Source organism: Accipiter gentilis, chromosome 1 (assembly GCF_929443795.1).
Source record: "Accipiter gentilis chromosome 1, bAccGen1.1, whole genome shotgun sequence".
Taxonomy (NCBI): domain Eukaryota; kingdom Metazoa; phylum Chordata; class Aves; order Accipitriformes; family Accipitridae; genus Astur; species Astur gentilis.
The window spans coordinates 44,586,351-44,612,401 of NC_064880.1; the positions used below are offsets into that span (position 1 = coordinate 44,586,351).

The 26,051-nt window shown below is 39.8% G+C and overlaps 1 protein-coding gene across 1 annotated transcript; it reads right to left on the reverse strand.

Moving 5' to 3' along the window:
* Positions 1 to 1,584: 1,584 nt before the first annotated feature.
* CFAP221 (cilia and flagella associated protein 221) lies at positions 1,585 to 25,831 on the reverse strand. Its single transcript, XM_049814581.1, has 25 exons — positions 25,757 to 25,831; positions 24,715 to 24,899; positions 24,161 to 24,261; positions 23,056 to 23,142; positions 22,855 to 22,950; positions 22,281 to 22,381; positions 19,806 to 19,909; positions 17,536 to 17,695; positions 16,890 to 17,013; positions 16,692 to 16,803; positions 16,362 to 16,470; positions 15,691 to 15,778; positions 13,907 to 13,996; positions 12,437 to 12,532; positions 10,862 to 10,952; positions 9,166 to 9,293; positions 8,635 to 8,715; positions 7,555 to 7,662; positions 7,235 to 7,411; positions 5,118 to 5,276; positions 4,615 to 4,709; positions 3,986 to 4,075; positions 3,666 to 3,785; positions 2,304 to 2,333; positions 1,585 to 1,708 (listed from the first exon to the last, which is right to left on the reverse strand). The coding sequence occupies exons 2-25, from the start codon at positions 24,851 to 24,853 to the stop codon at positions 1,585 to 1,587; spliced, it is 2,610 nt and encodes an 869-aa protein (XP_049670538.1). The 5' UTR covers positions 24,854 to 24,899; positions 25,757 to 25,831.
* Positions 25,832 to 26,051: the final 220 nt, after the last annotated feature.

The following is a 26,051-nucleotide window of genomic DNA, read 5'->3' on the forward strand; positions in this document are numbered from 1 at the left end:
AACAGTTTTTTCTTACCTTCTCTGCACACTGAAACCTGGTCCATAAAAGCCTTAAAACACAGAAAGGAAGATCACTTCAATAGAAAAGAGGTTCATTTCTTTGAAGGTTGGTGTCTACCACTGGAGAATGGAGAAGCATGACTAACTTCCATTGGGATGACCAAGTAAACTCTGGAGGAGAAGGGAGGAAAGAGGATACTGCTGTAAAAAAACCAACAACCTGGTTTATCACCATTGTTTCTGAACACTTACTCCATCTTTACTAGACATTGAAATGTAGCTCATGGATAACAGTTCCTAAGAATTACCTATGCTTGATTTAACCTAAACTGTGAATTATGAACTGTGAATGCTTTCACTGTAAACTGTGAGAACGTTTTTGTCATGGTCATTTTAAGAAACATGCTCAAGTCTTAGTGAGCCTCTTAAAAGATCAACTGCTTTCCTCAGGACTTGCAGAAGAAAAAAGAAATGTGTACATATTTAAGCAGTTGTTTGTAGTCAGAGAAACTCTGCAGATATCCAGACCTGCATTCTGAACAATCCCTTGCCAATTAGACTGTTAGCAGAAACTTAACAGCTTTTTGTTTCTTTGAAGTGACCAGAGAGAGTATATAGCTAGTATAAAACAGGCTATTCTGTGGCTTTATTTTCACCCTACTTTCCCATTTTCTATCTCCCTGGGCTTTTTACAGTTTGCAATACTGATGTCCTCTCTCTAGAATTAACTTTTCTTAGGGGTTTTAAGTATCTCTGGAAAGAAGTATGGCTCCTAGGAAGGTAGTATGTACTGCTGCCTTTTCCAGGCCTTTTAGTATAGAAGATATGTGCTTTTCAGCGTGAATAGCCTGGACCAGTCTTCAAAATGAGCCATCAACTCACTATGGATAAAACCAATTTTGTCTGCTATCCAGCTTGCCCACAAGAAAGCAGAAGACATCTCAGCTGAAGGGTGATATGCTGAGAAATCTTCTTTCCTAGGGAATACATCCCAAGCACTACAGATTCTCAGGAGGCTCTGGTGTTCATCACCCCAATCACTGCACCCTTTTGCCAAGCGAGCTGTGCATTGAATTAAACCCCTGAACAGCTAATGAAATCCGCTTGGACATTATCTTTGTGGACAGTAACTGTGTTCAGGTCTTCCCTTTCATTAAAAATCTCACGTGTATGATTTACAGTCGAGTCTGAGACTTAGTGACTTACCTGTAAAAATACAAGGACAGGTCATAACTAAAAAAAACAGAATAACTTCGTCATGAGGACTCTTCACATTTTATTTGAAAACAGTGGGCTGTAAATTAATTACCAAACTATTTACATGGTAGTACTGTGGTTTTATCATCCTTCAGACCAGGACAAAATGAGCAGGTACATGGCTGAGGATTCTTATTAGAGCAATTACTGTGTTTGGGGTAATGGTCTCAGTGAGAGTCCTTGACAGAGGTGGCATTTCTGGTGGTTCTCTTCTCTTTGCAGAAGTTGCTGACGTCACTGAACATAAGTACATGTAGCTGGGACATAGGAGGCCTCACACATTAACAAGATAAGCAGCGCCAAACCATGGACTTCGTAAAACTACTCTTATCCCAGAATAAGGGTTTTATTAAGTGCTTTCAGCTTCATTTTCTCCACATGTTTTTGAACCTTCTCTCTGAGCTCGTTGTTTTGGGGTTGAAAATGTCCATCTGGATGGTTGTACTGGTCTCTGCAAGAAGTTTAAAAAGTCATTTGTATTTATAAGAGCCAGGGAAACTACTCAGGAATGCTGACAAAAACAAAGGAAGAGACACACATAATTTGTCATAATGAACACAGAGGGTATTCCATTACTTATGCAGAACAGGAAAAGGAGTGAAACTGTGAAAAGAACATTCATCCTTGGCTTGGCCAGTTAGGAAAGCTAACCATCTGATAGGTAAACACATACTAGACTGAGTTTTACATTTTACCTATGAAGGAGCATATGCTGTAACGGCCAGAACAAAAGCATCCACATGAAAACCTGATTTGCCTTAAAGATAAAATGCTGAAAGTGCTGTGGAGCAGCAATGTGTGCTCTGTCATGTAGTGAAACACCACCCCATTAATACCAATGAAGAACCTTCCAGCGACAAAAGAAAGGACTGGGACTTCATTGTTTGCTAATAAATTTTTGTTTCCCTCTTTACAAAGCCAAACAAATAGGGAAGTTTTCAACAAGTAACTATTAATACCCAGAGGCATTTAATATAGAAAAGTATTTTCATTTTTGAGGAAAACATCTAAAACTTCAAAAAGAGAGAACCTTATGGTTATAAAACCTAGGAAAAGCACCATCCAACACTGTATCACTGTGGAGAAAACGGTCACTCTTTAGTTGCACAAGCTATCCCAAATCCCCCTGTTCTGTCAAGCAGAGTGTCAAAATGCAAAAAGTAGCACTGAGTCTGACACACCTGCATTTTTATAGCAAATTATTTTCAATCAATGCTGTCATAATCACAATAAAGCAATCAGTGTTTTGTCAGAGAGCTCACAATACGCTAACAGTTGCACAGGATTTCAATGTCAATCAAATTGTTTCCATCTAAAATTAAAGAAGATTAGACATTCAAATCTTTTGATAGCTCTGAAAGTTTCAGGCTGTTATGCACATACTGACATCTAAGCCATATCATGACCACTTTAAGGAGGGTCAACTAACTGTTGGAGAGAAAGATTAATTCACTTGCTCCAAGTCACACAAAGTATCTGTGAAAACACAGGGTTAGAACTCAGCACTTTCTCCTGTGTTGCTCTGCAATCACTTATCTTACCCATACTGCCTGCTGCTCAAGCCCACTGTCCCCAGTGTCCCACTTACCAGCTCATACACCTCCTTGCATCCTTCCTGCAACATTACATAACCCCAAGTTTCACACAGTGCATCCACTTCTGCTTCCAGCCCCACAGAACTGCTGGGCAGTTCTGAAACACTGCTCTTAAACCATGGTGGTAATCACCAACCCCATAAAGACCTGTTTGTCCCTCAGACCTTTCCTTGTCCTCAGGTTTCCTCTCAAGTTTTCTTTGTTGACCTGCAAACTCAGGATAACACTGGAGGTAAAAGGCAGAATTTTGCCCTTACAGTGGCCAGTTTACAACTTTTTAGGGAGCAGGTAATTCTGTGTTTATGAATGCAAGTTATTTTACATGCTGTGCTGTATGTCTAAAACACAGTGGGTTTTGGTAGAGTGTGAAGCTTGGACAGCAGAGCAAATGTGACCCACTCCTAGGAAAAGCCTGAGAAAAAAGCACCATGCCAGGGGGAAGTTCTAAGGGCTCATTCCTCTGCCAGCATTAATTAATATCTTAACTAAAAGGGTCACTGCAAAGCTAAAGCCACTGGTCCAAGAACATTGATTATCTCTGTGAAGGCAAAAAAACTGCCTCAAGCGTTAGATCATATTGATAAAACTGAAGTCAGAGACATCCAGGCCAGTGTGTCACATTCACAGCTGCTTTCTGAAGTCCAATCCAGAGATTGCATTTGCAGTGCAAATTTGCTCAAAGTACCAGATCTGCATCCCACTCGTGATGGAGCCCCTAGAGCATCTCAGCATGAATTTCTACATAATTCTGAAGGAGATACTTGTCTTCAGATTCCTTCCCACTCCTCTCCCCTGATTTCAAATTATACCTACCTTTCTTCTTTTGCTGGTTTCTCTTTGCTTTCTTCTGAGAGTGCCTGCCCAATTTGTGGAAATTCAGCTCTCACCATCTCTGGAGTAAGAATCATTTTGAACTCAGTTTCATCTGTCTCACTAAAAAATAGTAAGATAAAGAACAATTGGGCTTTATCCTTTTAAAAGGATTTTTAGACAACAAAACCAAAAGTATGTTTTATGCAAGAGGGACTTTGTGCTTTTGCCTTTGAGGATCTCTCAGGACAGTTTAGACATATCCATACAAGTGGTTAAGACATAATCAATCACACTGAACACAAAATAGAGGAGAAACTTACTGGTCAATTATGTTCTCCCTGTCTCTCTCAGGTAAGTCACACAGCGTTGGTGGTACATCTCTTGGAAGCATATCTAAACTGTAAGGATCCCTGTGATGGAAATGGTATTAATTTAAGATGGGCAGAGAGTAACTGCACTAAATGTTTATATTTTGAAGCTTCACAGTAGTTGTAGTCACAATGAAGATTATATACTTTTAAATATTCCTGGAAAATCTGAGTACACCAGAAACTGCTGTGATATGAGGGAACACAAGCCTGAGAGATGTTGGCTACCACTAGGTGCAGATGTTAAAGATTTTACCATTCATACTTTGCAGGACAGACAGAGTTTGCACCTCCCAGGGTCTTCTAGCACTGAATCAAAAAGCATTCAGGAGAGATGTTACTGAGAGTCCAGACTGGAACTCTCCTTCCAGGGCTAGGTATTTCCTCTAATGATATTGTTCTTAACCCACCCCTCAAGGAGGTCAGTAGGAGTTTTCCCTGTTGGTTTTGGATTTCTGAGCAGCAATTAATTCCACCCGTAGGCCCGCTTTTATCTGTGGGACTAATTACTGGTCAATGTAGTTAAAGTCAGCAGAAACTAGTGCAGGGTAGAGGCACTGTATATTCAAATTCTTTCTTACCTAGGTATTGTTCTTGTCAATGTGGGAGTGTTAGAAAAAGTGGAATACACCACTGGTAAGAATCTTCTCCATTCCATTACTCCACAGATCACTTCCTGAAATGACAAGTGCTACAGTAATCAGACCTCTAGTACATAATGCACTGGGCAGAGAGGCTTGCAGGACAGAGCATCTGACTTCTTGGCTGAGAATTTAATCTGGGGAGCTGCAGTACTCCATATTTAAAAGATGCTTCCTCCACTGCAAGGTCACAAAACCACAATAGACAGTGAAAAGAAGGAAAGAGCAGAAAAATACTCAGGGATAAATAAGACACATGGATGAAGCCTAACAAAAACAAGTTACTCTGACCCATGAACTATTTAGGTGCATGCATAATTTATATTTGAAAATGTCTTCTATCTAGGATGACTCTTCATCTTCCTTTTTGATTCCTTGGAGAAAATTCTTAGCAAGAACATACCCAAGCCAGGTACTCATACAATAAACCCCAAAGGCCATACCTTGTGATGCAGAAATTTCTTTTGTGTGACTGGAATACTGGATCCTTTGGGGCATTCCTTGGTAAAGGTATATTTTGGATGAGGACAAAGATGATATTCAATATTTGTTTCAGAATAGGGCAAAGGAAGCAAAGCTGGAACTAATCTTGGAGTGGGGTTCTAAAAACAAAGAAGAGGTTATTTTTTAAAAAAAATAATCATTCTGAGCACCATAAAGAACTAAATTGATGAAAATTCAGTTCTTACAGTTAATGTAGTCTCCCCAGATTCACACCTTTGTCTCATTGTGACTGTTCTGTTTGGTGTGACCCTTTATTTCCTGTCTCTTCCCCTCATCACAGACCCATAATCTGCCTGGTTTATCCATGCTCTCTGGTGTCTAAAATACAGCAATTTCAGTGTTGTCTCCAAGATCCATTGCTGATTCTCTGAACAGTTTAGAATCCAAGAACGGGAACTGGCCTCACTGTGGTGGAAGCTAATGAGCATTTTGCCATCTAGTTCACTGCACTAGCATCTGTTTACATAAAGTCTAATGCTGAGTAGTGTGGGATCAGGCTGTGCCTGGCTCTTACACTCACATGACAGAGGGATGAAAGAGATGCACAGAGGATCTCATCAGTAAATCCACTGGAGTCCTGGCCACATGCACTGTGGCCAAGTCTATACCACATATGTTATGCCAAGATCACCAGACTAGCACACTGGGATCTGGGCCATTGCAGCTAAGTAATGCTGAAAGACAGAGCCACCCAAGTCAGGCACAGTGCCATGCTGGCTTGGAGATGCTGCCTGTACCCACACACAGCACTTCACTGAGCTATACAGATGTCTCTGCCTGCTCAGAGACACCTCAGGGACCTCCAGGCTGTGCTGCACTGTGTGGGAAATACCTTCTGAAGTTGGTGCCAAGCAGCACAATCCAAGTCACAATTTGAAGTAACAGAAAATCTTCCCATGCACATGGTTGTGATTTTTTGAATCTCTTTGCCTAATAATCTGGAAATGTGGTTTTGGGATGCTACGAGCAGCAGAATGCAATGTAAGCAAAGAGTTTGATTCCACTTTTCTCAGTTTACCTAAGGATCTGGCAAAACTGCAGTCCCCTAGCTGAGCAGAAGGAAAAGACTGTAGGGTTGAGTTATATGGAACTTAGTTATTGGGCCTGAAAATAGCTCATGGTCACAAGACCGTTCCAGGCACCTTTAGAAGGCCTTGAACAGAATAAACAAGAAGATAGAAGAAGAAAGATCCCAATTAGAAAAACACAGGTGCACATTCCACGATAAAGGGAACTTGGCACAAACAACCTCAATTCAGGGGCTTATCTTGACCAACTGGACTAAGATGAGTCTTGCATGTTTTAATTAACACAACCAATTATGTCTTGTGTTTGTGCGCGTGGACAGTACCGATGTAACCAATCATCACTTATGCTTGTGCGCGTGGACAGTACCGATGTAACCAATCACCGCTTATGCTTGTGCTTGTGGACACCAAATGCTTGCATGTAGTAGCCAATCAAAGTTTCTAAACAACTTAGAGAATTGTATAAAAATGATCAGCTAAGCTCAATAAACTGGTGACTTTAATCATCATATTGGTGTTCTATCGTCCGGGCCCCGCACGGAATAATCCCTAAACCCTACAAAAGACTGCACTTGCCCTACCTCCCTGGGCAAGAGTATGAGGTTATAGAAGGACTGAGATGCCAAGATGATGGCTTTTCTTCTAACATCCAAATGGGGAAACACATGGAGAAGAAGGAAGGGGCCCCATGGTGTTCCAGGGAATCCTGAGATCAGTGACCATTTGTGGAGTATGAGACTGGAAGGGTCTCCAGTTCTCTGCCATCACTGGCAACTTTGCCCTATCATCCCTCCCCTAAACTGATCAAATTCCACCTTAAAGTGAAATGGTGCCCATCTCAGTGGGATGAGCTCTGTGACTCCCACCTACCAGGGCTTGCACCTTGAAGGGTTACTCTCACTCTGGATAGTTTTATATACCAATCTGAGTAAGAGAATTGCCCACCAATTCCACATCAGGCTTCTGATGAAACAAACACCTTTCCCCCTCCTTTCTTAGGTTCTTTGTGGAAGTCACCTGCTACTTACAAAAATGCGAAGTGGGTTGCTCTCTGTAGGGTAGACTAGAGCTTGGGGAGGAACCAGTTTTAAGAGGCTGATATCCCTTTCTGCTGCTTCTTCTGGGGATGGTTTGTGAAAATCCATCCTCTGGGAGACCAGGTTAAGCTGTCCCTCAGGAGAAGCAACTACCTGAATCAACTCATCCTTGAAAAACACAGACATCAAAGGTTTTCATAGTGTAGTAAGCCTTTTGGTATAAAATGTTGAGACAAAATGAATCAAATAATTATAGAAATGTAGGGCTGGGAGTGACTTCAGCAAAGTTCATATTTGAGATGACTTCTTACCTGCGCTCCCTGCCTCAGCGGTCGGGAAAGTTTTCGAGGTTTGTAACTGGTGGCTGCATAGTGTGTACAAAATGGCTGATACTTCATAATGCTGAAATGCTGAGGAACCTAAGTGCAAAGAAAAAAGATGTGCTGCAGGACATGACAATAATCACTTTTGATTAACTCAGAGATGGAATGAAACATTCCAGCTTTATCACGGACACATCACATCTCTAGTAAAAGGTACTTGGATCACTATTCTGGAACATGGTATATTATTATCAAAACTTTGAGACACCATATTTCACCAGGACAAGCTGAATGAGTGCATAAAGGAATACTTCCATTATTGCTTTTCTAAGAAAGATCATGGAATTAACAGTTTCTTGATCAAATATACTGAACTTAATGGGGTGGAGAAAAGTTGTGTTAAGTAATATACATAACACTGATAGATGAACCAATGTGTAGTAAGGGTAAAGAAAGCTTCTAGACTTGTTACACGACCTGAAAAAAAAAGAAAGTGGACATTGAGCCACAATCTGCATTGATTTGAACCTGAGGAAATATTTTTACTTTGATGGGGTACAGAATTTGATCCTTTGCTATTCAAAAATTGGAGAGAAAAGGGTTTAGAAGTCAGGAGAAAAAAATGTTTCTGTACACATAAAGTTGAAAAAACATTATCTATTTCAAGAAGGAGATGTTTGCATTTCCTATGCAGGAATGAAGGAACTAAGCATGCAGAACTGGATGCCAAATAAACAGAAGACTTCCATTACTTTCTAAAAGGAAGGACACTTTTATAACGTCACTTTTATAAAACTCTAAAATCAAAGGAAAAACTGTGGTGTGCAGGGCTTGCAATATCCTCATTCATAGAAGGATTTTGTTGCTTGAGATATAATAATTTCAGCTGAGGTGATTCATCTCTGGAGAGAGGGGACTATTGCTGACTACAAGCTTGTTACTTATGGAAACAGGTAAGATCTATTTTTAACAAAAACATGCTAATCGTACAGCCATATTAAAGCAACATTTCTACTGGGCTGCACTCTGGGGCAACATGGTACAGCTGAGCAAGCTGTACTGACTCACCTTCAAGTCATAAAAAGGAAGAACGTGTCTGACTTTCACATCTACAGATTCAATAGGAACTAGGCCAAGAGCATCAGGTGCCTGAAAGAATACAGTATTTAAAACCCAGTAATATGGTGGGCATTTTGCTTTGCATTGGCAGCAGTCCATCAGCACAGCTACTTGAAAACATACAGAAATAATTATGCAAACATTTCTTTTGATATTTCTCCTGTCCTTTCTTGGACTTTGGCATTTCAGTTATCTTTTAATTTCTTTTCTTCTGCAAAATCATGGATGTTAACTAACTCTGACCATTAATGTATTACTCAGAATTTTAGAATGCAATTAAGGGAATGCAAAGTTTTTTTGGTTGGGTTTTTTTTTTCAGCATCACCCTTAGTCGATCTGAAGTCCTGAATTAATTTGTCAGGACCCCAGAACACCAGTCACATTGTGAAATTTTAACAAAGGCAGTACTGGGCCTGAGGCCAATATCTTCAACAAAATTCTATCTTGAGTGTTGGCCACCATTTTAGTTACTGTACCTACCAAATCACGGTGCAATTCATGGGAACTGTAAAAGGGGAATTCAAAAGGCAATATACGATCTTCAGATATGCTGGAAGAAAAGCCCTTACATTCTTCACTCTTCTCTGGTTTGCTGAAACTCCTGCTTTCTGTCATGAATGGAAAGCAAATACTAAGATTTTGTAGTATATCTTAATACACTGTTTCAAAAATAGAATCAAGTCACAAAATATATTCCACATCTTCCTAAGACATGATGCGTCTAGTAATTTTAATATAAAAAGAAAGGTAATATTTCCTAAAGGGTTTAAATGCCACTTCTACAAGACAGCAGGCACGATACCTTGACTAGCAGACAGATCCAATTTCCCCTTCTCTAAAAGGATGGTACAGCTTACTCATTCCAGCATGGCCCTCTATCTCATTCCGCTCAGCAAAGCAGAGACAAGTCAGAAGGCCTCTCTTACACTAACTGCCATTAGACCTTCTACTTGAAGCATCCTTGCAACTCCTGCATACTGGGAATTAAAAGTGCCTACTAGAAGAAGCAGGAAAGGAGTGGATATGGAAAGGTGTTTCAGCAGTTGTCAAATTGCGTGTGTACAAGGCAGCGAGAAATAAGAGACACAAATTCTCTTCTGTCCCCAGTATATCCAGCTATGACTCCCAACCAAGGCCAGGTTCCTTCTATGACTGTTAAAGAACAAGTGACTTCTAGGCCAGCACTTTTATTTCACTGTAAAGAAAAGCAATTGCTTGAAAGCACTTGTATGAGAAAATGATAAGGAGGAAAACTCAGTACTGGCCACCTAGCCATGTATCTTGTGGTTTCTACTGTCTCATTTCACTGAGTTCAGATATCTTGCCTTCATCACATTCAGGTGTCTTTCCCTCTTTCATCCCCCATAAGCTCCTCTTATCCTGTGTGTCTAACCTCTTGGGCTCCACCTGAGCTGTTCACCTACCTGTCTGTTTCTCATATAGTCCCATCTGCCCTTTCATTGTTCCTCAGGCCTATACGTAGAATCATAGAATGGTTTGGGTTGGAAGGGACCTTTAAAGATCACCTAGTCCAATCCTCCTGCCAGGGGCAGGGACTTCTATGACTAGGTCAGGCTGCTCAAAGCCCCATCCAACCTGACCTTTAACACTTCCAACAATGGAACATCCACAACTCCTATCCTATTATTAAGTAGGTAAGCCGCAAGGCTCCTAAGAAGAGTGAATCACATTTTTTAAATCTGGCAAATAACGTGTATGAAAAATAGATGTATTTTGACTACAGCCATTTCTACCTTTTAGTAGGGCCTGTTGTGATAGAACAAGGGGTAATGGTTTTAAACTAAAAGAGGGTAGATTAGGACTAGATATAAGGAAGACATTTTTTTACAATGAGGATGGTGAAACACTGGAACAGGTTGCCCAGAGAGCTGGTAGATGCCCCATCCCTGTAAACACTCAAGGTCAGGTTGGACAGGGGTCTGAGCAACCTGATCTAGTTGAAGATGTCCCTGCTCATTGCAGGGGGGTTGGACTAGATGACTTTTAAAGGTCCCTTCCAACCCAAACTATTCTATGATTCTACCTTGTCACACGTCTCTTTTTTGCTGGAAGACTCCAGCAAAGGACTCTGTCTTTACGCACCTGACACACTGCAGTACAGCCTGAATTATCATAATTCATGGCCAAAATATCAACTTGTTCTTCTACTCCTTACCAGACACAGAGCCTTCCTCCAAACCTCTGGTTTCTCTGGTTAGCCCACGGAACAGAAGCAGTAAACGATTTAGCCGAATCTGAATCACAATCTGAGAGAATGATTTTAAAATTTTAATACTAAGACAAACATGCTAAGATTTACAGCCATAGAAATATGCATATACTATAATTGTATTTATTTTACAGAGCTCACTCAGACATCTATATTTCAGAATTTTTACTATAGTTTTCTGTTCAGGAGGGAGAAAATGGGGAAGGTGAGATGTAGGATGGATCTCAACTCTACAGTGACATTACACAACAAAAACAGTTCAAACCTTCATTTAGTCTTACAGGTTTATTAGACTTTTTTTGGGTAGGTCCTAATCCTTCAGCTGTGTCTACTGGCATATACAGATTTAACAATGGGTAAACAGTCAGTTGACCAGGACCATATGAATACCTGTGGCTCTGTGAATGAGGGGAATAAGTAGTAACCTGCACTATGCAATTTGCCTACTGCCATATATCACAGGGTAACAGCAAAGAGTCCTAGGTTTTAATACCAGAAGGGGACATTTACCCACCTCCTTATTTATGCAATACAGAAAACAGCATTTCATATCAGGACCTCCATATCGAGCCTAATATTGTGAACAGATTGGAAAAGCATACCCAAACTGGATACTAGGAGAGCAGGAAATTTCCATATTGCTTGCTATGTTTAGAGTTACTGGGAAAAGAGCAGTGGAGATGCAAGACAATATTTAAACCCAAATGAGATAAGTGATTTTACTGATTAATCTTTAGCTTCCAGGTTGGAAGGGATCTTAGGAGGTCCTAGTCCATCCTCCTGCTCCAAGCAAGGTCAGCAATGAGATCAGACCAGGTTGCTCAGGGCTTTATCCAGTCTGGTCTTGAAAACATCCAATGATGTAGACTGTACAACATCTCTAGGCAACCTGCTCCAATGATTGACTGTTCTCATGATGAAAAAGGCTTTTTCTTATACACAGTCTATACCCCTCTCATCTGAATTTATGCCCTTCGTTTCCCATGTTCCCACAATGCACCATTGCAAAGAGTCTGGCTCCATCATCAATAACCTCCTCAGAGGTGTTGGAAGGTGCTGCTCTCTTGCTCCATTTTCCCTCTCCAGGCTGAGTAAGTGTCTCCTCACAGAGTGAGTGCTCCAGACCCTGACCATCTTGGTGGCTCTACACTGAACTCACTCCAGCTTATTGATGTCTGCCTTGTACTAGGGGCCCAAAACTGGGCACAGTATTCTATGTGAATTTTGAAATCTTCTCTTTCTTTGTGCAAAAGTATTTTTTACTTTAAAAAAAATCTAAATTCATCTGCATTTGTTTAGTATTGATTGCAATACTAAGCACCAGCAGAAGCACCAGGTGAAACACCAGCTGAATACAAAACTTACTCCAGATCCTTAATTCCTGGTGAAGTAGGGACATACTTATCAAATTATCAAATCTCTGGCTAACTGTGAAAACTCTGTATGTGCTAGTTTGCATGTTCTTTTGTGCTATTTCCAAGGCGTCATGCCATCACACTGCATGTTGGTAATTCACGTTACCTTGTATACTGCTTGTTGGAACTTCCTCAACATCCTGTTTCTGTTGTCCCAAGGGTCATTACGGAGCAAGTCAAATGTGGGATGAACACTTGGATGCTGCATGGTATTTTTTTAAAAAAGAAACAGAAAGGAAAAAGGACACCCCTTTTACAGCTAGACAAGGGAGAAATTTCCTCCAGCCCAAGCCATTCCTTGGCATGAATCCATGTTATTTCTAAACACTGAAATTAAGTCAAGTGAAAACGTTTGCAATATTGGCATTTAACCAGAAGCCTTCACTGCAGGGCTTTATGGGACGTAATCACCAAATATTTGTCGATGCATTATCAGGAATGCAGAGATAACGTAGCATGGTCTGCATCCACACAATGACAACCACATACTATGACTTAAGTGCAATATATGGCCAGTCAGACAGTAGAGAGAATGGACTAGGTCTCTACCAAATACACACTCCATTTTGCACAGATGTGAAGTTGGAATAGCTGTAAGGGCTCAAACAAGGGGCCCAACAAAACCAGTAACCTGTCTCCAATAATGGCTGATAGCACATACCCACAGAAGGGCAAAAGACCAGGGTAAACTTAGAGTGATAATTCCCCAGAATAACCTCCCCACATCTAGTGATCTCTGTCTCTGGACATACTTGAGGCAGAGGCGATGTCTCTATACTTAATGCCTTAAATTGTCAGAATACTCTTTGAACACATGTAAATCTCTTTCTTGATGCATTAACCTCTTCTCCAGTTTTAAACTGATGTGACAGAAGAATGTGGCATTAGAAGAGACTCCAGTGGCCCCAGAGTACAGTACCTCTCAACAGGAGGGCAGCCACTCAACCAACATTTAGATTAGGAAGGTCCTCAGAACACCAGCTCCACACAATCCCATGCCATGCCTCATCAATTTTCAGCACTTTGTAACAGGCGTAAGAGTATAGTAAAAGACCAACTCCCACAGCTATTACTATGTTCCTCAAGAAGGCATTTTGTGTTGCTAACATTCAAAGTTCCTTCAGTAGCAGGGTATCAATTAAACAAAGCTCCCAATAATCCTAGAAAATGGATCTTAGGATGTACCTCACACCACAGAGAAGGACAAAAAAATCTAAGTACCAGAAGGGTTCCTGTCAATCTGACCTGCAGGTTGCAAATCTTGTGATATGCTTAACCTTATGTTTAGGCATGAGAAAGCTACTCCTGAGAGAACTTTCAGAAACAAGCAATATGAATCTCAGGTTAGGACTGCAGATTTCCACTTGTCTCATATTAGATCAGAACATCAGAAGATGAGTTGTGCATGTAGCACAGTGCTTGCCCTACTGTACTAAAAGTGAAATGGGAAATAAGACACCGACACAGAAATAGGAATATTAGGAGGAAAATTATTCAGTGCCTAATATCTATGGCTGTTTGTTAGCTCAGTAGGTGATAATGACATATAGCAGGCAATAATAATATATAAACAAACCTGGTCAACAGGCCGGATAACACGTCTGAAAGAAACTTCTACTTCATGCCTTTGAAACTCCTGTTCTATGATAGGATCTCCTCTTTGGATCTAATTTGTCACCAGGAAGAACAATCACATTAGCACAAAGCATCCAATGAATTAGTGGAACTCAGAATGTAACATTTTGGAGGTGCTTGACAAAACACAGACTTCATTCCCTTCTAGGAAGTAATTATTGCAACCCTTGAGCAAGTCAAACAAAGCAAAATAATGTCTTTTGGGGTCTGAGTTTCAATCAGATCTCTGCCATAATGAAACACAGTTCGCTTTGTGTAGCCAGAATCAGACAGAGAGGGGTTATAGAACCAACACCGTAAATTAGAATGCGAACAGATCTTCCCAGATGACAGCGCTACAGAAATTTCCTGCAGCTTTTCCATGTTCTGTGAACATCGCTGTCATGGTTTCCAATAGTGCCAGCTCTTTAATCTGTTCATGTGTGAAACAGTTTACTACTGATATCACTTCACTTTGAGACCCTCTCAAAGTGTTCAGGCATGCTGGATCAATACCAGTGCTCGTTTTCATTGTGCCTCTTCCATCCCAGTCCTACTTACCTATTGTTTCATTTCCAGGATACCATTATGTCTTAAACAAAAACCCTGAGGTTACTTTGCAGAGTGAAATTCCCATGATTTTCATGGACTGAGGTTTTAGTTCATACAGTGGAAGACAGACCAGTTAAAGGTCTCCAGGACAGCCACTCCCAGGCTGTATAACATAGTGGCCACTTGAGCAAATGACAGAGGGATAATAAATACTCTGTGACACTCAAGGTGAACAAACTGAGAGCATGAGCAAAAATATGCCTCTGTCAGAAAGTCATGGAGGCAACTGTGAAACCAGCCAGAGATCTCCACAGCCCCTATGGCCAACAGGTAATTAAATAAATGTTTCTAAACAAAGTTAACATAAATCTGATTCAGTGATACAACAATCTCACAATTTAGATTCTCTTTTCACTTACTTCTTCCTTTGTTAGTACTAAAAATAATGTTTTAATTAATTCACAGTGCCTAATTCAGTGCACAAATCAAGCCTTTACCCTATCTATAAATAATTTTACTCCCATAAACAGCTCCTGAGAAGTCAGTGGGATGTGAGAAGCTACCCGAATATCCAGGAGGCAGGATAAAAGGGACAAGACCCACCTGCCCTCAAGGGCTGTGCCACATGGGGAAAAATATTTCCTGCCACCAAGTATTGCTCCTGTCACCTCCATGGAAGATGACCCGCAGCCTTTGTTACTGGAAGAAACCAAAGAGGGGGAGGGTGAAGGTGTAAAAGAAGAACCTGATGAATTATCTCTCCATGGCTCTGTGTGAGAGTACTGACTGTGTTCACCTCTTTGACCGTGAGCCATTCAGGACATCAACTCTTCAAAGACGTACAATATAAACAGAAGGTTGGATGTGGCCACAGGGCTGACAGGATTATGCTGCAATGTTGCACTGTGATGTGGCTGGGTACAAATCTGCTAGGTTGGGCAAATATCTAGTTACATTTCCATTAATAACTTATCCTTCTCTCTGTCTACCTCCAAGATAAAACCACCTCAGAAACAGTGATACACAGGCATAATAAAGACAAAACTGCAGTAAGAAGTACAGATAGTACAGATTTGCATTAATGTATGAAGAAAAACTGAAGATGTAGAAAGACTGATAACATTCACTAGTACACTGCATAATCTGAAAGTTAAGTTTGACTTTAAATTTATAGAAAAAACAGCAAATACTAACCTTGTATTGCTCTTCTTCCCTCTGTCGATTTTCAATAATCTCCTTTTTAAATTCCACAGAGATTGGGTCTTTGCCTTTATGGACTTGCCTGCATTTACAGTGGAGGCAAGAAAAATGCTTTACTTAATGCACAGTTTGCTTTATTTAAAGGCTATATCAGCCTTATTCTCCTCTTCATAAGGTGTCTAGGGGTCCATAACATTCAGTGTAAGAGCAGATCTGTGGATTGTAAATGAAACCACGGTGTGCTTACGCACACAACTATGTGTTTTGCTTTACGCCATTTGATGTACATGTGCAATTCTGTTCACTCCATTATACATTTTAGCCTTGATTTATTGACAACCATGACAAAAGCTTCCTTTGTCCTTAAGGGCAGAAGATGGGATGGCTGAGAACAAGGTTAGTTGAAGAAGCTTTTCAGCAAGTTTCTATCTGAATGCAACCATAACACAATCAAAGACCTTATTGGGTATTACTATGATTACTAGTGAGACTGCTCTTAGGCAGAAGAGAAAAAATTGAAAGTAAACCAACAGTAATTTAGCTGTAAAACAAACCTATCGGGACATGAAATGGCAGCATTACGCACTAGTGGGTATTGCATACATCATTCAGAGGCCTTAGTTAAGCAAACCCTAGTGTTGTTAATGTGGTTAACTAACACTTACCACTTCAGATGATTTGCTTCCTCTTCCTGAATATTTTGTTTGACTTTTAGTTGAAATATGGCTTCTTTCATCTGTCTTGTTTTTGTTCCTTCACTGCCTTGGCAAAGGGCTGCAGGAATATCAGAACGCCATATCACACCTCAAACTAGATTAAATTCTTAATGGGGAAACCCACCTATTATGATAACTGAACTCATTAATACATAAAGTTAAGGTGAGACTTCTTACAGCAACTGCAGTCACATAACCTCAGCAATTCTGAAGCTGAGCTCCTCATCAGAAACCTACAAATAATGCTAAGACCAAGTTTATGCTGCTTAACTACATTACCTTCTTTCAAGTCCTTAATCTTCAGTTTGCCTGGTTTCTGATTCAAAACAGTAGCTACAGCATATGGATTTGACAAGTCTGTGGGGAATCTGAGGTTCTGGTATTCAATTTCCTACAAGATATGAATTAATAGGAAGAAATAGAAACAAGAAAGATACTCAGCCCAGGAAAGTACTTGTGATTATTATCTTTTCACACCTTTACTTTTTGAATAGGCCTTGATCGTGGTTGGCTGAATTGGTCTCTTCTCCACACAACGGATTTTCCTGCAGACGCAGCTTTTTTCTCTGGACAACTTGGTTGTTTGTCAAAATGTTCCTTTCTAGGTGTTAGAAGGACAAATATTGCTCTTATAAGTACTCTGTAAATGGTATATAGTCTAGTACATGCATTTATACCCCCTTTAGATGTACAAGGAGACTGGAAATTTCTCTCCCAAATTACCACTGGAGCCAAACTTTCTAATCTTCAGAGTTCACAAAAAATTAAATACAGCCCAAAAGACCTTATTGCTCAAAAAGCCCTGTATCTTGCAAGGCCTCAGCAATAAGAGTAACGTAGAGCAGCCATAATAGAAGCTGAGGATGCTCAACACTTCTTTAAGGATATGTCACTTCCCATTATTTTTATTTTGGTACAGTTTCACTTCATACAGATTAAGGGTGTTCTGAGCAAATTATGTAAGAGAGCAGGTACATGTATTAACAGTTGAATTACATTAGTGCATTTAAGTCTCCAGATATAAATGTTTAAAATTATTACATCAAAATTACATTAAATCCTATTACATAGGTATTTTTTAGCACCGGGCAAAAATACTCAAAGACCAGTCAGCCACACATACATTAGACCCAGATGTGGTGTTGATGTTCCTGTGAATACACATACATAGGGGTTTGAGTGAAACTGTGAAATCCTTAACTGCATTGTCATTTGTGCTGTTCCGTACTCAAGTGGGGAATATTTGACAGTTACTTCCACTTTCCCATTGCCTGGAATGATTCCTGTGATTAGAGGAGAAAAACAATAAAAGTCCATCTAAAGTGAGCCCATATAAGTACACAGAAATTTATTCTGGACTACTTTTTTTTTAAACAGTATTAATGTTTGAATGGATGGCAGTAGGCCTGCAAAATATTTCAGGTCTCAAAGTGTCTTTCAAGAACTATCCATTGCCAGATAATGGGAGATATTTTGCAATAGCAGAGAGATTTGACAGTGAGACTATAATATTTCCTACTGTTGTGAAAATGATTGCCTGTTTATGTGTAGAAATTTTTCACTTGCATCTGACAGTCTTAAGTCTCGGGCACTTGCTGCTTTCATGAGCAAAGCATTATAAACATATTCCTCTGTGCTCTTCCAAGTTGGGGAAATCATCTGGATTTGATGCATTACCTGTCTCTACTTGGTCTTATTTCCTTATTACCTATTACATTATTTTCTCAACCACTTTAACCACCCTTCATTCATATCCCTAAACATTCAGTGCAATCCCAGGATACAGGCCCTGATGCTCCTCAGCATTTCTGCAACAAGGCATTTATTCAGCTCATCAGAAATACTAATTTCTCATCTCTGTAAAGTGACCATTGTCTGGTTTTCTGCATCCTGTAGTTTTAAACACCAGTTAGTTTCATTGGTTTTGGTTTTTTGTGTGTGTGTGTGTGTAAATTGTTATAGTATTTCATCATTACTGATCTCAGAGCACAATGGCTTGAGTCTTAGTGCTTTTCAGATGGCCTTCAGCACCTCAGAGTTTCTAGGTATGAAAGTTTTTGACTTAACTTGTACTGGGTTGACATTTTTTCTGGGATATTTTTGTTTCCCTTTCTTCCAAGAACTAAGCCAACTTAGAAAGCACGAATTAGTTACAGCCACTTTGTCTATGACTATGCAAAAACCCAAAAACTTCCTGATCAATTTTACAACTTCTCTCTAGTTTTACTCAATTGTAATAATGTTCCTTTCCTTCCTTGATATACCAAAACTTCTTTAAGCACAAAGTAAGAAGAGTATTATCCTGAAAGAATGACCCAAAACAAGGCAGCAGCGTAGTTCATCTTTGTGAACCACACATCTGATAGAATCCAACTACTGCCTCTGAAGAATGAAAATCCATCCGACAAGCCAGGGCAAATTTGTATCATTGTGCATATAGGAACAACAGCAACTTTTACTGAAGTGCATTAATTAATCAAAGTTTACACTCCAGTGTCCCAAATGGCACTAAGTGCCAGATTTATGAAGGGTTTCTTTTATTTAGGCCTTTATGTATTTTCATGGAATTGACCAGACTGCCTAAGTGAATTATGCAGCCAGGTCACATTCACTTACACATTTTTGTCAGAACACCTGGGCACTTACATGCTTCTGCCGGCACCTGGAAAATGTAACAATGATAGCAACTGACCTGCAAATAGTTATGTCTGCCTCAAGACAGCATTAGGCATGAAAATAGCTGAGCATAATGTAGCCAAAAGTCCCTGTCTCTTGTAAAGCCTGTACACAGAGGTCTAGACTGAATCTATATCCACTGCAGTCCCACAAAACACCTGCAGCAGTATGTATTGTGCCCATCACTGTAACGGCTCCTGAAGCAACAGACACAATTCCATCAAATTCTTCCAGACCACTAGAGAAAAACAGGTACAGGGATATGTTTGATAGAGCAGAGATCACCTTTTATTTCCTCTGTGCCCCCAATGAAGTAGCATGATGCATACCTATTCCACAAAGGCATCTGCTCCTTTAATGGTGCAGGAGCCAGACAGTCCTTGGGGAAAGGTGTGATAAAAGAGGTGAATGCAGGGCTTCCTGCCTCTCTCCCTTCCAAAGGCCATACCAGCAAAGAGAGAAGACAAAGGCTAGATCGACTGTTTGGGACATCCCATATTTTCCCAGAGGTCTGGGGCTGGGCATTGACAAAAGAAATCTACCAGCCACAGAGGGCTATTTGCCATGAGGCTGTATATCACTACTATTTATCAGCCTGCATTTACCTGGATACACTCTGAGGCAAAGGCTTTTTCTGTACAGCACTGAATACATTGTCACAAGTAACTACACTTAATAAATACATTTAACATTAGAATTTAAATAAGTTCAATCTACCAAATGTTGGCTGGACAGTGAAGGCTCTGTGAGGCTGAATAAAATCAATGTGGAATTCAAAATCTATTGGACAGCTGCACTGCAATGGGATAACATACTCCTTACTGAAAAGAGAGAAAGGAAGAAAGAAATTAAGAAAACTACAGTTGATCATCAATTACACAGGCTGGAAAATTATATTATACACAATATGCACTGAATTTATCTGTGTTCAGAGGGATGGGTTACTTATGAATGTGAAAATAGTCATTCCTCATTGTTCCAAAATAGCAAAATATTTCAGGTCCTTCACTCAGTAAGGAAATGAGAGCTAAATCTTTATTTGAATGCTGGATATTTTACATCTTGACTTACTGATTACAGAAAAATTTATAAAATTTACATTTTAGAAGTTATTTATGTGTACCCTCACATTCTTACAAACTGCAACATCCAGCAAGTACAAACAATCCAAACTGGAGCAACAATAAGTACAGAACCAGAAATCAGCCTTCTCCCACGGTCCTCCTTGTGGAAGACAATGAGAAAAGACCATGCAGTCTTCAAAAGCGTTGAAAACTCCAGCACATCAGAATGACTGGACTTTAACCACCATAGAAATAATGATGCTGTGGCCTGATTTTCATAAAAGCCCTTTATGTCTCACACAGGTTGTGTGAGAGGTATTAGCTGTCTTGCTTTTGTATGCATTTATTTTCACGTATAAAATTGAAACACAAAAGCACTGGTGTAACACCATCCATCATCCTACAAATCAAGACCAATTTCCCCAGGCTTATTTCTGTTCTTTGTAAACTGTCTGACTGAAATCCTATCCTGCTGATTAGCAAAGAATGCATGTTATACACAGTGTTCCTTTGGAAAGCACATTTTGAAACGCCTAAGGAAATAAACAATAATAGCAAAGTCCTTTTTTTCTCTGCCTTCATATGACCTGTTCATGAAGAAGATGTAACAGCAGACTGGGGAGGCAATTTGTTTTAAGGTATAGTGCAGCTTGCACAGTAACCACAGTGCCTTAAAAACAAGATAATTTTGCTGCCTGTTGCCTGATGGACCTGTACGTAAGGAAAAAGCTGGGTGGTAGAATATAGGTCTTATCCTACACTTATGGAAGTAAAAGGCAGTTTTTCCATTGACCTCAGTGGGCTATGGATTTAGCCCATAGGCCTTTGGGTTCTGTACAGTACCAAGTATCTCAGAGAGCTTTCATTTTTAGAAAAGTTTTTAATAGCCCAATGATGAAAAATACTGGTAAAAATTAAGGTTTGAAACCATCAGTTTTCTCTTCAGGAACTCTTCCAAATTTCCTCAGGGGCATCTCTGAGCACCCCTGTTGTGTTGAAAAAATTTCCAACTATTTAAAATTGTATTTTGTACTCTGTCTAATCTCTTCTCTGTATTCTGAGAGTATGAAAATTCTGTATGCTTCAGCACTTGTTATAAAAATGGAACAAATAAACAGAATCACATCATGCCTAGAGGCTCCCAGAAAGTCAGGAGTTATGTTCAGTCCTGTGAGAAAGTTGTAACATCACTTCTGATGGATTCACTAGCGTTTAACAGATTAAGGGGGATTAGAAAAACAAATAAACAAAAAGACACAAATGTTCATCCTACAATGCTGGGCTCATTTTTACTGCAGAATTTTGCATTATCCTCATATATGCCTTGCCTATTCATATTTCTGTGCTTCAGTAAAATTCATGAGTTACTTCCAACTCACAAGCTAAGTCAAAACCTAGCTGCTAAGACCTTCAGTTCCTACAATTCACTCAAATCTTTACATTAACACAAATCACCATAATTACAACTAATATAGTCAACATACTACAGACCTGGACCCTAATCAACAGGACCTCCTTTTCCCCTTCCCAGCTCCTATTAACAATTATTACCGATTACTTCATGAGAACAGTCGGTGTTACATCTATGCAACAGACAAGAGTAAGATGAAGTTTATGCGATTTAGAGCTCCATGTCAGAAGATCACTTTAAATATTTTTACATAGAAAAAGCAAATCTAATGACTGATCAATCTCTGGACTGAGGTTAGCTATTTGCTATCATTTACCGTTACCGGCTCATACCTTCATTTCCAGAACGCTTCATCTTGAAAGGAAGATCCATTCACTTAGGACTTATCAATGCTAAAAAGACATTGCACTTGGGAGTGTACAGATTATGAACAGCAGCCATATTGCTTCACCATATGATGAATGAAGTGAGTCTGCACAAATTTAGACTAGCCAAAACCCCAGTTTCATCTATATATAGGTTTAGTTTGCACAGCATTTGCTTTTCTGTGAACGTGCGCCTGAAACAGTTCATATACGGAATTGTTTTACAGTCCAGATGGTAGCTGAATTCCTTGAAGCTTCCAAGACGTTAAGTTGTACAAATAGAGGAAAATGAGATTTTTCAGATTTTGTGCATGTCTCACAAAATGTGGACAAATGTCTGTCCTTAACTCACCTCTTACCAACCGATACATCAGACAGATTTATAAATGATGGAAATTCTACAACATTCACAGCAGGGTAAGCATGCACAGGAACAACTAATGTATCTTCTCCCTGCAAAAAAAGGGGGCAAATATTTATTTCTTACAATGAATAAATGTTATGGAAAGAAAAAGTTTCCAGTAGTGGCCATTAAGTGGGCATAAAACATCTTCAAGATCATCACTGTGTTGCACGTCAGGATATTGGTATTCTACTTGCTTTCAGTATCCATCTGTCTTTCCATACTTTCAGGAACTATCTAGAGGTCCTCCAAGCCTGCTCAGCTAAGATATTACAGCAGTGTGGCACAAAGACTGATCTACTGGCAAAGAATAACAGAATAAGGAAGGTATTCTACCCACAGCTCTGGGTTTACAGAAAGAAAAATTTAAAATGCTTGAAATGAAATATTCCAATCCAGACTTATTGGGAATAAACCCATGTGGCTCTTGGAGATTAACTGTACCTTTACTTTATCATTATTATGTCCTAATAGTTGTTTCATTCCATTACAACTGTAAATATTTTTTATAATAAATCCTCACCTGACAGTGAATTCGGATGCAGTCATAGTAATACCGCCACTCATCAGGATAAAAATCAACAGTAACTGCATATGACAAGCCAGGGACAAGCCGGTGCTAGAAAATGACCCAAAATAAGATAGAAAGCGTGTAAAAGCTGCTTATATGACACAAACCCAGGGCTGCATGCAAAGAGCAGTGTGAAGGCTTTCTGACACTTACTGTTTTGTTGTATTTGATCTGAAAATACTTTGTCTGGGGTGGTATTATGTGAGGGCTTATTACATTGCCAGAAATATTTATCAGCTTCTGTAGAACAAAAGAAAACCAAAACTGCAAAACATTTTTCAATATAAGAGGTCAACTGAGAATGCCAACTGTACTTTTTGTAAGACTATCCATAGCAAAGAAGCTGTATTAAACAAGGAAGTAATAATTTTTACTTTAGCAGAAATAATTCTGAATATGCTCTGAATTTAAAAGAAAATTATGTAAACCTTGCATTTTTGTTCTTTGGAACCAAGTCACAATTCCTTACCTAGGAATAACAGTTAGTCTTGCTAAAGAAGACTCTACCATTGAATCAAATTCCGGTCTGTTTTGCTTATATGCAAAAAGAATAAAAAATGAAACAACCTATTAACTTCACTTTTACAGAGGTCTGAAACAACAGAAATTATGTAATATTCCATGGTTTTGTTTTGGATCACAAAGCAACAAACCTTTGGATGGTGACAGTTCAGCCTGTAAAGCCTCCTGCATCTTGTTTACTTTCATTATATCTGGAGAACCTCGTACACCATAATCACCCAGCCTCTGCCTCAAAACACTTACCACATAAATAAAAAAGGCAGACAAAGGGAAAGCAGATAGAAGAAAAGGAAATATCCAAACCATTCACAAGGAAAGGTAATCAAACCTATGCACTGAGTTTCATTCCTTAGGTTAAATTGCTCTTGGCAGAAGGCCAAAGGTGCTTTCAAAATTTTCCCACCAGTGAACATGTTTGCAGACACAGTGATGGCTCAAGTAAATTTTGAAAACAGACTCCTATGGAGTTAAAGCATGAATCCTTCAGTCATGATGTGCAAGTCATATCACTAACACTGCTCACAGACACAGGAAACAGAAAAGTAAAACAGACACTGTAAAGGACAGTGATGCACACAGTGTGGTACTTGTCTATTTTGTTCCCGCAGGACCACTGATTTTAAGTGCTGCTTTTTAGAGCACTCCACAGAGCAAAAGGCCTCATGACCACAAGCAGTCTACTCAGCTTCTGTTATCCTTTTATGAGCCCCAAGAGGATCCCTGCTCTGACGCTTACCAGCGTCTGTTGGTGATGTTTTCCAACTTCATACCCTCCATAGTGTAACACAGCAGGCTCAGCCTGTATAACCTTGCTCCTCTGAAGTTCTGAATAAATCTCTACAGAGATAGATAATAAAACAGGGAGAAAAGGAGACCAGGTGAAACACACATGATGATTGTTACTTACATTGATTAAGTATATTTATGTTGCACCAATGTTTTATAGAGAAAAAAAAGAGAGAGAGATTATTTCTCTTGTTAAGCAGTCATGGCTCTTTAAATGGAAAGTTGAGGCAGCATATACTATCCCAGCAGAGCCATGAACCTGTCGCCACTTTATCTCTTGGCATCATGGCTTCAACAAGCCACTCCAAAACTTTAGGGTCAGCCAGGATCAGAAGAGCCATTATTTCTTTCCTGACTACCTTTCCTATGATTTGGGCTCACAGGAAGACACAGTTTAAGCAACAGGATGCGAGTTTTGCCTGTGAGTTGGGGAAAAAAAATAATAGCAAAGTGCCTCCTAGGATTGCTCCAAGGTTGGGAAACAGTTAGAGAGCAGAAACTTACTTGATTCCAGCAGGTGATTTGGGACAGCATGTCTTTTTTTAGGTTCCTCCACTAGGCTGCCCAGAAGGACACTGGGTATTTTCTTGAAGGATTTAGTAGCGATTGTGGTTTCTGTGGAGGCTGATTGAACCACATCCATGTTAGGACAAAAATGGAGCCTGAATGGTACTAAAATTCCTCAGCACCTGGGGGCAAAACAAAATAACATAATGACCACAATGTCTTCCCTTGCTCTGGTAACATCTGTTGTCTAAAACTGCCAAAAAACATTTAGGAGAGGGAGTTACTTTTTTTCCTACTGAAATAGGTTACTCTGTGTGTGCTAAGTACAAGGACAGAGTGATTCCAGGAAACCTTGCTCCTACCGCAAGCCCTAACACTTTGGGCATGTTCATCTGTTCTAGGGGTTACTGGGGACATTTGGCTTTCAGGACTGTGTAAAACATCTCTCTCTTCCTTCACATCCCCCAGCAGAGAGGAGAGAAGGTTATTCTGATAATTCCACTATCCAAACTGATTTTTGCAGGGATGTTCTTCCAATCTCTCCTGAGTGTTTGGGTCGTTAACTTGCAGATTCATTTTTAACTTTTAAATATTAATATGAGGGATAATAAAATTGGCATTTGAATCTTTTGTTTGGATAGCATCAGCTGGGTTATTTGTTTAGTGAAGATAACTGTAAACCCAGAAGGCCATGGGTATTATAGATCCTGTGTTAAGTAAGCACAGTTATCAGAACATAAACTTCTCTAATGACAAGTGCAAATATTACATAAGGACACCAGACACAATCCATCCACAAGAAATTATCTTCATAAATATAGCACATAGCCCTTGGCTCTCCTACGAACCAAAGAACTGCATGGAGAAAAAGACAACATACTTTTGGAAAAAGTACCAAGTTCAGAAGCCATGCTGGAATTTTCAGCCTTCAAGAAGGGGGTTGAAACCCCCTTGTTTTGTATTTGTTCTTCATGAACAGGAAGGAGGGTACGCAGCTCAGGATGGTGCTGCATTAATATCAATGCACAGTTGAACTCACCCAATGCTAGGCAATACAGACTCCTCCTGCCAGGCTCTGGTCATAAGGCACCTTCCTGCTCCTGGCACAAAGGCTGATTAACTGCTTGGACAACAGAGTTCGGCTGTATGATCCACACTGTGGCAGCACTTTAAGATTCAACAGTTCCAAAATTGAATTGTTAGTACAGGAGCAGTACTGTGTTTGTTCTGTCGTTTTAACACTCTTATACTGGCTTGAATGACCTTAAAGGGCCCCAACCTAAAATTAACACTGATCAATAAAAGTTTGAGGGAAGAAGGGCAGAGGGGAGCAT